We start from the raw sequence: 15,284 nt of genomic DNA on the forward strand, positions 1-15,284 counted from the left end.
GTGGAATTTTCAATTAAGACAGGGTACATGTGGAATTATTGGGCTGGAAAGTATGACAAGCTTAGGAGTTTGATTAGTTCAGTGCCATGGCATGTACAACTGCAAGGACTAGAAGTTGATAGTGCCTGGGAGGCAGTTAAGAAGTGTTTGCATGAAGCAATTGCTTACTGTATACCTAGAGTCCGAATAATAAATCAACTAGGGGTTAAATGGATGAATAACACCATTAAGCTTGAGCTGCAAAAAAAAGAAACAACTATGGAGGGAATTTAAGGAGAAAGGTGACCGGCAGGCACACGAACGGTATAAAGCGCAGGCCAGAAGGGTAACAAGTGTGGTAAGAAAAGCAAAAAAGGATTACGAAAGAACATTGGCCATGCAGGCTAAAGAGAATCCTAAACAGTTTTTTAGATATGTAGCAAGTAAAAGGAAAAATGTGCATGGCAGAACGATTTTAAAGAATGCCGATGGTAGGGAGGTAACTGAATCAGTTGATATAGTTGAGTTACTGAGTGAGCACTTTGCAAGTATATATCATCCAGGTGGAGACATTGCAGAAACGAATAAACCATTAGATTATACGGGAATTGTGGTGAATGAAGTGGAGGTGAGTAGTCTATTGCATAACCTCAATGTCAATATATCCGTGGGATTGGATGGTATACCAGCTCGTGTCGTACGAGAAGCAGCTAAAGAATTGTGAGTACCCTTGACCATTTTGTTTAATTTGAGTCTCAGGTCTGGGTTAGTCCCGAGGGGGCAGAAAGAGGGGAAAATAGTTCCACTGCATAAAGGTGGTTCCAAGACTGCTGTTGTAAATTACCAACCGATTAGCATATCAGGAATTATTGTCAAGGGCTTAGAGAAATTAGTCAAGAAAAGAATACAGGATTGGATAGATGAAAATGGGATATTGTATGGGGGACAACATGGTTTTGTGAAGGGTAGATCATGCCTCAGTAACTTGCTCATGTTTTATAACACAGTGACGGCTGAACTGGATAGGGGTAATGGGTTTACAGTGATGCTACTGGACCTTGCCAAGGCCTTTGACAGGATACCACATGGAACCCTAATCAGTAAACTGGAGCAGATGGGGATAGATATAGGGTTGGTGAGATGGATAGGAGGGTGGTTGAAGGAGAGATACCAGAGAGTGGTTTATTCAGGAGTGGAGTCTAAAAGACGGCTTGTGAATAGTGATGTGCCACAGGACTCTGTTCTTGGACCACTGCTTTTCAATTTGTTCATCAATGATATAGGAAAGGATTTGAGAGGAAGTGTTCACTTGTTTGCTGATGATGCAAAGCTGGGTAGAGCAATTGTGAGTGCTGCACAAGATGATTTTGGATAGTTTGGAGGACTGGGCTAGGAAAAATGGATGTCAAATTAATGTGGCAAAGTGTAAGGTTATGCACTTTGGGGTGAAAAGAATAGCAGCAGTATATCGCATTGGTGGAACCGTACTCCAGGAGATTGATGAGGCCAGGGATTTGGGAATGTTGGTGGATAGGGAATTGAAGTTTAGGGGGCACATTGCAAAAGTGACTAAATCAACTCATCAAATCACTTGGCTTTTGAAAAATACTTTAACATGTAGCGACAAACAAGTTGTTGTTCCTCTATATTGAGTCTTGATAAATGGTATGATATGAAATTATCATACCATTTCTCATCTGAAATAATATGATTATGTGAATAGAATGGGAGAGAAATGAAAGATTAACAAAGCAGATATCTGAAACAAACATTGCTGAGAAAAATCACAGAGAAAGATATAATTATTCATGTAATGTGTTAGAAAACTACAAGTGCTGATTATTATTAAATAACTTAATAATTTGGAAAACTGTTAATTAAAAATAAAACTAATATTAGGAAGGAAGTCTTCTAACTGTATTGAACTAACATTTTACAGTAGCTGGCACATGCCTTCATAGCCTTAACTGGTTCTGCATCTGTAGCCAACATAGCATGTCTGTAAATTACTTGTGTTGTTCTGGATAATTTTGCAGGGTGAAAAACCAGTTTCTGGAAGAAAAAGCCCTGCCACCTCTGTATGAGACAAATTCAGGGTGCAAGTGCTTCCTGCAATGCTACTGCAAACTAATTTTACTAGAGCAAATACAATAACTTTCTGCATCCACAACATTCTAGGAGATTGTTTATGAAACAATATTCAGCTAATAGTAAAATATAATACCTGTTTGCATCAGCTACATCAGGTTTCTGACTAAAAAAAGTATTAACTAACTACCTTCACATGGCTATGTCAAGATTTTGGTTGAATGCAAAGTGTGGAACTTCTCAAATAAAGGTTCTTTAACAGTATTTTCCAAACCACTTTTTGATGAGCTGGAAACTGGTATAGTTAACTTAATTACTTTCCACTTACCCCTAAAAGTTCAGTAAGGTGATCAGTACTAAAGCACCTTGGGCGCCATGCAACATGCTTTGATGATGACTTGCACCGGTTCAAGGAACCTAGTTAATGAAAAACAGAAAGAAGTGCACAAAACATTTATATAGCTAATACAATGTAAAATATATATTATTTCATGTTTAAGCAAATTATTAATTTAATCTCCTCATATTAACAGTGCTACTGGATATTAGTTAAAAACACTAGTTCATTTTTCTATAACAGACTTGTTTTTATTTTTATTATTCATGTTCAGAATTCATCACTATACTAGTTAAATGCACATAAGATCCTTATAAACTGTAAATTCAAGTACCAAGAAATTATGTTCTTGATTTAATTCTTAATCAAACAATGCAAGCAAACAAAATCTGTGCATGAAATATCTTCTCGAATGGGCTACTTGTATATAGAGACTAATGACTTCATCACTTGCTTTAGCATCCCATAATGCTTTAGCATCCCCCTTCCCTTTGGACATGTATAATGCTGTGCAATATGAAAATATGCCACTACCCAGACCAGTTTCAACCTCTACTGAGGTGTCATTAGTGGGAACCAGATCCAGAAGGGATATAACAAGGTTTAAATAATGCAGAAGTCATATTTCTCATATACAGTAGTGAAAAGGTGTATCACCTTTTCACTACTTGTATATGAGAAATATAGTATTTTTTGGGGGTCTGGCTCCCACTGATGAGACCTCAATAAAGGTTGAAACTAGTCTGAGTGGTGGCTCTTCTCATAATGAATAGCATTATACAGATCCAAAAGGAGGTGTGCTTTGCATCATGGGAACTGATGTAAAATCATTAGCCTCAATATATAAATAACTCAGTTGTGAAGATACTTCATGTGCAAACTTTCTTTGCTTACACTTGGATAAAGGATTAAACCAAGAATATAATTTCTTGGCATCTTTAATTTATAACATAACCAACTAAAAAAAAAACTATCAACCTTATATATACTATCTGGTAGAAATGCTACTTAATGTTGTTTGTTCTCTCAGAATGCACACTTTTACCTTATACTGTAATGTTAATTCATGTCACAGAGAGTCCAAAATTTAAAGGAGAATATTCAGTTTTGTAGGTGTGAGGTCTATTCATGAAGATCTGAATAGGCTGGATCAGTGGGAAGCACACATGTGTGAGAGCATCACTTTAGAAAACTTACAAAATGATTAAATGTCAATATTTGCACTTTTTGGCCAAAAGAAACAGAATGCAGTAAACTCTATTGATGAAGCTAGATATCTAGAATTGGGAGATTTGAGATAATGGTGAATAAAAAGGGCTGAAGTTTAAAAATTACATTGAAGCAGTTAGGAAAGTCACCCAGAGGTTAGGTTGTTTTAAGAATTTAGTGGTACAAGGACAGCTAAGGTCATACTGTACTAATACAAAACATGGCAGTACCAAAGGTAATAATTACTTAATGAATGAAAAGTACAAAAGCAGTTACAGGAACGAGTGTACAAACAAACAGATATGTAAAGAAGTTCATAAAATTATACATAAAACCAACCAGGTATTAAAAGCTTATATACAACAACAACAATCTAGAAATAAAAATATATATTGAAATTCTGTAAACATTTAAAAATGGAAAAAAAAAAACCTTGCTAAATCTGATAAAATCTACCAGAGTGTATAGGAATCAGACAGATTACGAATATCACTAAAATAGTCATTGCACACATTGAATCAATGAGGATAGTTGATTAAAATGTGAATGATAGTCTAGTATCACAGAGAAAGGAGTGCATAAAATGACTGACCCATGAAGAGCTGAGCAAGGGCAATTTCCTCTTTATGGTCCCTGTGTAGAGGTGAATGCTACAATTTGATTTCAGGCTTGATTTGATGGAAATTACTGTTGGGCTCTCTATTCCATGATAACCACTAGGATAAAAGTTTCTATCTTATGATCTGCCTGTACTCAGTGTAGAGGATAGACAGATGGTGAAAGCATAAGGGAAATGAGGATGCAACCAAGATCTTCTTGGTTGCATCCTCATTTCCCTTAATATCCCAACATGGCTTCAGATTGAATAAAAGTACATGTTCCAATGTAGCTTTTGTTTAATCCCAAGCCATGTTAGGATTAAACAAAAAAGCCCCGAATGTTTCTGCAGCACTAAATACATTTCATTGAATATAGAGAGCTGTGTGAATTTGTATATAAATGTACCCTTGGTAACATTGTAATCTTGTATAGTGTAAGGTAAGGTCTATCATATTCAGCTCAGCACTGAAACTGTTACATTCTAGTGGGATAAGAGCAAATATGCTGTCAGGAAAGAAAGCAGAAAATCCCACCAGTGCCTCTGATTTTGAATAATTTATATAAACATTTATAAAATCAGAGTATTCCTTCTATGGGCTTGAAAGAGCTGCTGGTAGACCACAGAATGTTTGGGTGTCTGCAAAAAGAAAAGCAGCATGATAATATATAATGAACGCCACGGCAGTAGTGCATTTGATGGTGCCTATGAAATACTTTGTACCCTAATATCTCAAGCCTCTAAGAAATTTTTTCATTCACAAATCAAAGATTTTTTCATTCACAAATCAAAGATTTTTTCATTCACAAATCAAAGGCAGAAGACAGGGTGTGAAGGATGTTCATTGCTTTACAGCACTTATCTTGCAAATGGCATACGTGAGAAAGGAAATTAAGTTTCTCACCCAATATGAAACCCAGTAAGTTGAGTTGGTTCTGGTAGAAACTGGGATTAAAGTTTGTCTTAATTTTAGTTCTAGATTGGGATGACGATCACAACTACAGAAAAAAAGCACAAAACAGTCTTCTACTTGGAAAATATGCACACATTTTCAAGTGCCCATTTTGAAAGATGGTCAATGACTTGCTGCAGTTGTCTTCCTATCATCCTCATATTATATGAATGAGAGAAGATAGGAAAGTCATCCAAAGAGAGAACATTACTTATAGTTGGGGGCAGTTGTTCAGTTATTGAAGTAACCTTGATTACAAAAAAGCATGACACTTAAAACTGAATCTTACAGCACTCCCTCCTCTTGGGTATACGGTCAGGAGACAGTAGCTCCTACTTGGACTTGGAAGATCCAGTTGGATAAAAAGTTCTTAATAAAAAGAGGAAGGCTCCTTCTATGACAGTTGTATACGTCTTTTGATATTCCAAATCTTCAAGCAAATGGCATATACTTTTTCCATATCAAAGAAAACCAATACCAAGTGCTTGCATAAAAGATGAGAACTAACTTTTTTTTTTTTTTCCCAAGAATTTACACAAGAATCTGATCAGAGCAACTGGTCGATAGCTTATTGTGGGATTATGGATCCTTTTCTGGATTAGGAAAAGCAATAACAATTGCCTTTTTCCAGGAATCCAGAAACACATTCTCACATAGGTATAGTAGTTGATTCCTGACAGATAGAAACAGATGTTTGATCATCCCATAATGGATGTTATCTGATGCAACAGTAGTTAGGTGACATTTAAGCAAAGCAGCTTCCATTTCTTGTTTTTTGAACAGTCTGTTTTAATCTCTTCCACACCACCTCTCTTAGAGGTAATGTGGAAGATTAAAAGTGATTGGATGATATATCTGCCCTTTATTTTCTGAATTTTATTCCAGACTTCTTTACTGTTGGTTGGTCGTGATATAGATGTGCAGTGGATCCAGGATTCCTTTTGGCTTTGACTATGGATGTGTCTTGTTCAGGGAAGTTTGTTTGTGGGGTAGCTGCAGAAAATTCTCCAAGCTTTGTTCTAAGTTTCCTTGACTGTTGTGCAATCTGCATTCCACCATGATTTAAGGAAAACTGATTCTAACTAGATGCTTTAGGAATTGCAGTTGTAGAAATCAAGCAAGCAAGTTTCAGGACTATTGAACATGTTAACAGTGTTTTTGATTATGAACCAATAAACACAGACCCTCTTCCACAGTCAACCTATTATATTTGAAAAATATTCCAAATTCTAGTGGTGAGTGTGAATATAAAAAATCCCCACTTAAACCAAATTCCAAAGACAGCAGTAACAAAATTTTAGAAGACAGAATATTAAAAAATATATAGGAGAAACAAACAAATGAAAGATTGGGGGAAGGAAGGAGATTCAGAGCACATCACATCACAACCACTATATGTTTGATTTTCCATTGTGATATCTGTGAGGTAGCACATGGTTGATCATGCAAAAAAGTGGATATCACAGGGAAGTGATCACTCCCAAATAAGATGTTATCAGTTTTCCATTTAAACAGTGGAAAGAGGGAGGGTGAGCAGACAGTTAAATCAATAGCAGTGAATGTTCAGGTAAGCATATGGAAGGTGTTGCTTCCTGTTCAAGAGGCAGAGATTGTTTTCTATCATATATTCTATAACTTTTCCTCTGATGTTAGTTTGGACACTACCCACAAGCAGTATTGTGTCCATTTAAATCATCCATTAAAAGTAAAGGGAAGGTAAGTGCAATATAACGTCATCAAAGTTATCCTAAGAGATATGTACAGCAGATGCAGCATACGTTTTATAAAAGATATGATGGCAAATGCCTCTACATTTATATTAAATGGAACTTGCTGGAAAGGGATATGGTTACTCACAAAGACGGCTACATTTCATAATACTGGATCACCACTGAGCTTCAGGTATATTTGGTATATTTACTGCAGGCAAAAGCCCATTGGTTTATACTTCTGTAAGAAAAATTTAATGCTTATGTTTTGATGGAATCCACAATCCATTGGAGGATTGCTTTTTTTTTTTTCGTTATTCATTTTTGTTGGTGTTATCTGGCTTCCAATATTGTGAGGTATATTTTTTCCTTTTGAGGAACTGACAACCGATATCCATCATTTCTTCTTTGTCAGAAAACATTTCCAAGGTATCAAGATAAGGACTCTCTCTAGGGCATTAGGCATATTAATTGTTTATCTTCTTGCAAGTGTGTGTGTGTGTGTGTGGAGGGGAGGGAAATAGAGATATCCATCTTATCTATTAATGAATGAATCCTGAGACATATCCTCGATTCTCAGAGGCATATGTGCCATTATTTTTTTTTTTACTAGTGGATTTTCATTTAGCAAAACCATTTCCAATATATCATAAGGAGTGAGCCTATATCAATTTTTCTCTTTGATACATTTTAAAGAGATATCAGGCAATTCATACCATTCAAGGATGTGAGAAGGTGGAACAGACATGCAGATTAAGGTCCCTATTGACATTTTCTTTACATTTGCCTTCTCAGCATAAGAGAATTTACTACTAGATGTTCTGGGATGCTCTTCTTAGTGTTAATTTCTTATATCTCTTTTTCACCCCCACGCCCCTTCACATGCCTTGGGAGTAGGCTCAATGATCTCCCTCGTAACTGGGAATTTGGTGTTTTGTACTTACAATCTCTGTTCTCATGAACATTACTGCCAACACTGGACACAAATGCTGGCACTGTGATAGGCAACCTGGGAATGGCCATACTGCTGATATTTAAAACGGCATAAAGGGTTCAGGATCTAGAGTCTAACTGAGCAGTTGAGATAACCTACTTTCACAAATGTTGGTGGTGTTACACCCTGATACCTTCACTATGTGGAATTTTCAGTTATCATGGTGTAACATGAAGAGAAAATAAAATAAAACTCATGTATAAGAACTAATACATAAATTACTTAAAGAAAGAAAAATATTCTTGCATCCAAGTAAAATATATAACAAAAAGTGTTTGTTGAACTAAATAATAAAAGAAGGAATATATTACAGTTGTGAAAAAAAAAAAAATTAGCTAAGTAAGACAGAAAGGATTAGTTATAAGAAATTGTATGTGAGAGGCTAGAGATTAAAATATTAAGTAAATTCTCAGAAAATTTTTGGAAGGGGGATTAATTTGAGGCTAGCAAAAGACTATCGCTCAGGGTCTATTCCCGGATTGAGACATCGTCACGTGCTCGCCGACCGCAGGATGTTTGGCAGAAAAACGCCACCCTAATTGTTGTTGTGTCCCATTTTATGATTATTATTCTATCTAGTGAAATTCTGCTTATCTATATTCAACTTTTATCTATGTATGAGATATCACGCCAAAATACAAATATTTAAGCTATTTTTCCAATTAGTGTCCCTAATATTTATATTATACTGCGTCTTTCAGGACATTTAGTTCAAGATATATAATTCGAAAACAAGGATCAAAATACAAAAATATATCTGAGTGTGAAACAATATTGCAGTCATGACACTTTATGTCGTTTTTTAACACATTGATTTCCCAAGTGATTAGGTTCGTACGTTTTTCAAGTGGTGCATTGGGCAGCACTTTCAGACAACTGTTTTATCAATGAGCAAAGGTTTATTAAACTCATTAGCATAGTGCAATTCAATTTCTAATATAATTCAATTCAATACTAAGAAAACATTTACAAAATAACATTAGCTTATCACAAGTAATTTGGCTATGATCCTATATGGGTATTGCGTATAATAAATTTAGTTTAATCCTTTATCCAAGTGTGAGCAAACAAAGTTTGTGCCTGAAAGTATCTTCAAGACTGGGGTAAGGTGGTAACAAGACCAGGGCACTCCTTGCAAAGGTGGAGCAAGCTACCAACACTCCTATCTCAGTATCTCCCATAATGCAAAACACATCTCCTTGCGGATATGTCTAATGTTATGCATTAAGGGAAGGGCCACAACCCAGACTAGTTTCGACCTTTATTGGGGTCTCTTCAGTGGGAGTCAGGCCCAAGTCCTGGTTGTGGCCCTTCCCTTAATGCATAACATTAGATATATCCGCAAGGAGATGTGTTTTGCATTATGGGAGATACCAAGATAGGGGTGTTGGTAGCTTGCTCCACCTTTGCAAGGAGTGCCTTGGTGTTGTACCACCTTACTCTAGTCCTGAAAATACTTTCAGGCACAAACTTTGTTTGCTCACACTTGGAAAAAGGATTAAACTAAATTTATTATACTCTAAACAAGTGAAAAATAAACTTTCAACATGGGTATTGCGATCATGCCGCCATAACAAATTCAATTCATACAATCATATGTATAATCCCAGATCTAATTAACACATTAGTTAATCCTATATTAGTCTGAATACACTATATTCTGTAGCACATGGACATATGTGATCAACTCACTCATTTAACTATCTAAAACTATGTAGATTAAATTATCCTTTCACTGTGTTGACACATAACTTTGACATTTAAAGCTTTCCTATAAGTTACAATACACATGCATAAATCTCAGGACACATAATTACTTATATAATATTAACAAGCATACTTTCATTATAATCAGTCATGTACTAAAGTCCTAGTATAAATTTCCTTAGTCTCTTCAACAGTTCAGTAATAGAATAATGATTACAATTACAGACGATTTTCAGTTAACACGAGATATTTACAGTACCTTTTTCTTTTGAGTTTTCTATATTGGCCTCTACCTTTTTCCGATTGAACTATCCTGGTATGATCTCTCCTATAATCGGTCACTCCTAAGTTCTTTTGGCATTAAACTGTGCTTATGCGATCTTTACTTTTCGTACTTGAATTAAGAACGCACTTTAGAATCATCTATACCATGGCTGTGAAACTCACCACGTGGACACCGACTTCTTTACAGATTTTCTTTTTTCATAGTTGTCACTGGATGATGAAACACATAGATAATACCTTCTTTCCTTTAGCTAAATGGCATTCCTCGTTTCTTACCATAGGAAATACGGAATCGAAATCCCATTCACTACTTATTCCCTTGTTGTGTCGGACGGAGATATAACTCCAACTCTGACACTCAGGAAAACGACGTGAAACCTATATGAAGGAGCTCTTGAAGAAATTATCTGGGAAAAAGCCTAAATATTTGTATTTTGGGGTGATATCTCGTACATAGATAAAAGTTGAATATAGATAAGCAGAATTTCACTAGATAGAATAATAATCATAAATTGGGACACAACATAAATGGTGCAGTCGACAGGATGTTTAGCTAATTAAATTTTAATTACAAGCTATTCACAACAAGTTGGTTTTGGGTGCAGATCAGACAACTGAGAGGTAGAAGTTTAGTTAAGTTTTGTTGAGAATTTTAAAGAGTAAATTAGTGTAAATTGGATGCAAGTATGACTGAACCCTCTAGTAGTTTAGGCATGGATAACAGCGAATTTTTTCGCCACATTAACCCACAGCAGGTGTTCTCAGAATTTTTGGGCGAGGAGACTGATGACGTCCTAATTTTTTTTTGTTATATACAACAGCTTAGAAGAGTCGGAGGATGGACTAATTTTCAGTTGTTAGTCTTACTCCGAAGTAAACTGGTGGGAAAAGCTAAAGCTTTCCTGTATTCCTCCCCCATTTTCAAGGAAACCTTGGATTACTCCTGATTTAAGACAGTCCTAATTTCTGAGTTTTCAAAACTGGGAACCTTAGGACCTAACTTATGGAAGTTCCAGAAGTGTACTCAGAAGGAAAGGGAAAGTGTAGCTGAGTTCCATAACAGGCTACTGACGATAGCCAGTACTCTGAGTGTCCTTAGTGAAGAAAAGCCTCACTTGGACTGGGCCATTTTCCAACAATTCAGACAGGGAGTCAAACCTGAGTTAAAGGAAAGGGCATTCGATAAAAGATTATCCAATTTAAGAGAATGTTACGATGCTGTAAAGGAATGTGAACGATTGCTCGGAGACCTCTGTCCCGCACATGTTCCTGGGTCAATAAACATAATTGAAGAGAAGGGCAATTCTGAAAAGGGGAAAGGACATATTAAAGAGAGTAAGGAGAGGAGAGAAAGACCTATGACAAGAGTGAGACTAGAAGAAGACAATAGGCAGGAGATAAACAATTTGACAGTCTTATACTGATTCAGATAAAATCAGGGTTATTGCGAAGCAAGAGATAGAAATACTCCAAAAACCCATTATGGATTGGTTAGATGAGGTGATGAGACAACTAGGAACGTTATCTGTAAGAAACTCAGAGCCTGATTATAGCAGAAATGAGGAAACCACTAAGTTAGTTAAAAAGGAAGTTGAGCGTCTGCAAAGACTCCTTCTCGATAGATTAGATTCAGTTATGCAGAGGCTATCAGAAGTCATACCACAACAAGCAACAGCTAATCCTCAAAATCAAGGGAGAGCTAGTGATCAAAGAGGTGGTAGAGAGTCCCCAAGATGTTTCAGTTGTAACAAACTGGGACATTTTGCTCAAAACTATTACATCAACATATACGTATACAGAGTATGGAAAAACGGACAAGGAAGAAAGGAGCATCCTTACGAGATGGAAGTGAAGGCCAGTGCATATGGAAGATACTGCAATGCTTTGCTAGACACGGGCCCAAGCATCCATCATATCTAAGGATTACTTTGAGATAATAGAACCTCATGCCAAAGATAATATCACTCACCTTAAACAACGAGTGAAAGTATCAGGTGTCACAACTTCCATGACTCATGCTTCTAGGTCTGTAAATCTAAAGTTATACCTGCCTGAGTTCAAATTATGTGTTTGGCAGGAGTTTTTGATCCTACCAGGATCCTCTCTTCCACACATCAAGCTGATCCTAGGCAGAGATTTCCTGTCAAGGTATAACTTTAAATGTGATTACATGAGGAAAGAAATATACCTATTGGGAAAGAGACAATTTACAAGGAAGGGGCAAACTCCAGAGTTAAGTAAGGAAGAGAGAAATAAGCCTCGGGAGAGGAATCATGAATCCCACGTGAATAAAGTGAAGAAATCATCACATGAGCAGGTAGTCTGTAAAAGCAATCAAAAGTAGTTAAGGTTAAATCAGAGGTAAATTTCTTTAAGGTTAGAAAAGGGAAAAGAAATAAAAAACAAAGAAATTAAGTACATCAGTTATGAGTATATGGATAATGAATACAAAAAAAAAAAAAAGGAGGGGGGAAGGAATGTAAAAAAATAAAAGGAGGAACCCCATATATGAGAGGAGGAACACTTCAAAAAAGAATTTAAAAAAAATTTTTTTTTGTTTAAATAGGGGACCTTTGTTACACCCTGATACCTTCAACTATGTGGAATTTTCAGTTATCATGGTGTAACATGAAGAGAAAATAATATAAAACCCCTGTATAAGAGCTAATATATAAATTACTCAAAGAAAGAAAAATATTCTTGCATCCAAGTAAAATATATAACAAAAAGTGTTTGTTGAATTAAATAATAAAAGAAGGAATATATTACAGTTGTGAAAAAAAAAAAAAAAAAAAAAAAAAAAAAAAAATTAGCTAAGACAAAGGATAAGTCATAAGAAATTGTATGTGAGAGGCTAGAGATTAAAATATTAAGTAAATTCTTATAAAATTTGGAAGGAGGATTAATTTAGAGGCTAGCAAAAGAAAAACAATAGCCTATCGCTCAGGGTCAATTCCCGGATTTAGACATCGTCATGTGTGAATAGTGTGCTCGCTGACCTCAGGATGTTTGGCAGAAAAATGCCACCCTAATTGGTCGGTGAAGTCGAATCCAGTAAGGGGCGGAGAAAAAATTAAAGAAGGTGCTGGTAGGGGTCAAGGTATAAAAGGGTTAGAAACCCCACCTAGGAGACTTTTTTCCTGAAGAGTTTCTTCACGAGCTTTTTCGTATAGGTTTCACGTGGTTTTCCTGAGTGGCGGGATTGGAGTTAATCTCCGTCGTCACAACAAGAAACAAAAGTGAGCGGGATTTCGATTCCGTATTTCCTATGGTAAGAAATGAGGAATGCCATTTAGCTAAAGGAAAGACGGTATTATCTATGTGTTTCATCGTCCAGTGACAACTATGAAAAAAGGAAATCTGTAAAGAAGTCAGTGTCCAAGTGGTGAGTTTCACAGCCATGGTATAGATGACTCTAAAGTGTGTTCTTAATTCAAGTACGAAAAGTAAAGATCGCATAAGCACAGTTTAATGCCAAAAGAACTTAGGAGTGGCCGATTATAGGAGAGATCATACCAAGATAGTTCAATCGGAAAAAGGTAGAGGCCAATATAGAAAACTCAAAAGAAAAAGGTACTGTAAATATCTCGTGTTAACTGAAAATCGTCTGTAATTATAATCATTATTCTATTAATGAACTGTTGAAGAGACTAAGGAAATTTATACTAGGACATAAGTACATAACTGATTATAATGAAAGTATGCTTGTTAATATTATATAAGTAATTATGTGTCCTGAGATTTATGCATGTGTATTGTAACTTATAGGAAAGCTTTAAATGTCAAAGTTATGTGTCAACACAGTGAAAGGATAATGTAATCTACATAGTTTTAGATAGTTAAATAGAGTGAGTTGATCACATATGTCCATGTGCTACAGAATATAGTGTATTCAGACTAATATAGGGTTAACTAATGTGTTAATTAGATCTGGGATTATACATATGATTGTATGAGTTGAATTTGTTATGGCGGCATGATTGCAATACCCATATAGGATCATAGCCAAATTACTTGTGATAAGATAATATTATTTTGTAAATGTTTTCTTAGTATTGAATTGAATTATATTAGAAATTGAATTGTACCATGCTAATGAGTTTAATAAACCTTTGTTCATTGATAAAACAGTTGTCTGAAATTGCTGCCAATGCACCACTTGAAAAAACATACGAACCTAATCACGCGGGAAATTAACGTGTTAAAAAACGAGATAAAGTGTCATGACTGCAATATTGTTTCACGTTCAGACATATTTTAGTAATTGCTCCTTGTTTTTGTATTTAATATCTCAAACTAAATGCCCCAAAAGGCGCAGTATAATATAAATATTAGGGACACTAATTGGAAAAATAGCTTAAATATTTGTATTTTGGGGTGATATCTCATACATAGATAAAAGTTGAATATATATAAGCAGAATTTCACTAGATAGAATAATAATCATAAATTGGGACACAACAGTAGTTTTGGTGTGTTGAATGTAAGAATGATGTTCCTGATCAGAAAATAGTGCACATCCCTATATATGAGAATTCTCCTTATTACTGTTACTCCTGGGTCCTTCAATTCAGAGTAGATTTCTTCATCAGGAAGATGAAGGGGGTCCCACTTCGAAAATACACCTTTAGTGGCCAGTGACCATGATTGGTATTTCCCGAGATAACCTACTGTGTTGCTGTTACTTCTTCGATAAGAAAATGACTAGAAATGGAACATGTTAGTATTATTGTTGGTTAATTAAGGCAATAAAAATGGAACTAAAATACGGTACTGTTTTTGATTTAGAATTTTTAGGATAATTACAAATATCAGCTTACACTTTTGCAGCCTTAAGTGAGCTGCACTTAGTCTTAATATACTGGTCTTATCCAGTCTCTTTGTTGCCATGGATACCATTGGAACAATGGTTGCCAACTCTGAGATATATCCATTCAGTTTATCACGGCGATGCTTCTCAGCAAGATTTCTTTGAAGTCGGATGGCACTACAAACCAAAATAAATATAAAAATAATTGATACATGATTTTTTTAAATATTATAAATAAATAAAATATGCACATTTTTAAACTTAAAAAACTGTTGGATTTTGCTGATACCTAAAAATTCATGAAAAAATTGAATATATAGTTTTTTTATTATACAGAAATATTTTAAAAATACTTCATACATATACCAGTTTCCATACATTTAGGAACAAAAAGAAAAATCACGATAACTCAAAAGTAAAAATTGTAAATAAATATTTGAATTTGGTAACAAATGGGCATGTGAAGACAGTGGTCAAAAACAAGAGGTTAAAATGAGATGATTGCTTTCACAATCGCATTAAGGAATGTGTATGAAACATTGCTCATGATAATGCTTCATACTGTTTATAATAGCGTACAGGAGTTCAGTTGGTAATAACAACCATTGCTCCTACA

General features: G+C 35.3%; 1 protein-coding gene across 3 annotated transcripts in view; it reads right to left on the reverse strand.

Moving 5' to 3' along the window:
* The window catches only part of LOC150100662 (circadian locomoter output cycles protein kaput-like), a 287,332-nt gene that overhangs the window by 128,098 nt on the left and 143,950 nt on the right, over positions 1–15,284 (reverse strand). For all 3 annotated transcript variants that reach the window (XM_090401207.1, XM_090401206.1, XM_090401208.1), the window contains 2 exons: positions 14,679–14,845; positions 2,396–2,484 (listed from right to left, as the gene is read on the reverse strand). In XM_090401207.1, coding sequence (XP_090257333.1) covers positions 2,396–2,484; positions 14,679–14,845 — 256 coding nt within the window. The remainder of the gene's footprint in view (positions 1–2,395; positions 2,485–14,678; positions 14,846–15,284) is intronic.

The sequence above is a fragment of the Typopeltis vanoorti genome, chromosome 12 (assembly GCF_054136105.1).
Source record: "Typopeltis vanoorti isolate ZY-2024b chromosome 12, IOZ_Tvanoo_1.0, whole genome shotgun sequence".
Classification (NCBI taxonomy): Eukaryota; Metazoa; Arthropoda; class Arachnida; order Uropygi; family Thelyphonidae; genus Typopeltis; species Typopeltis vanoorti.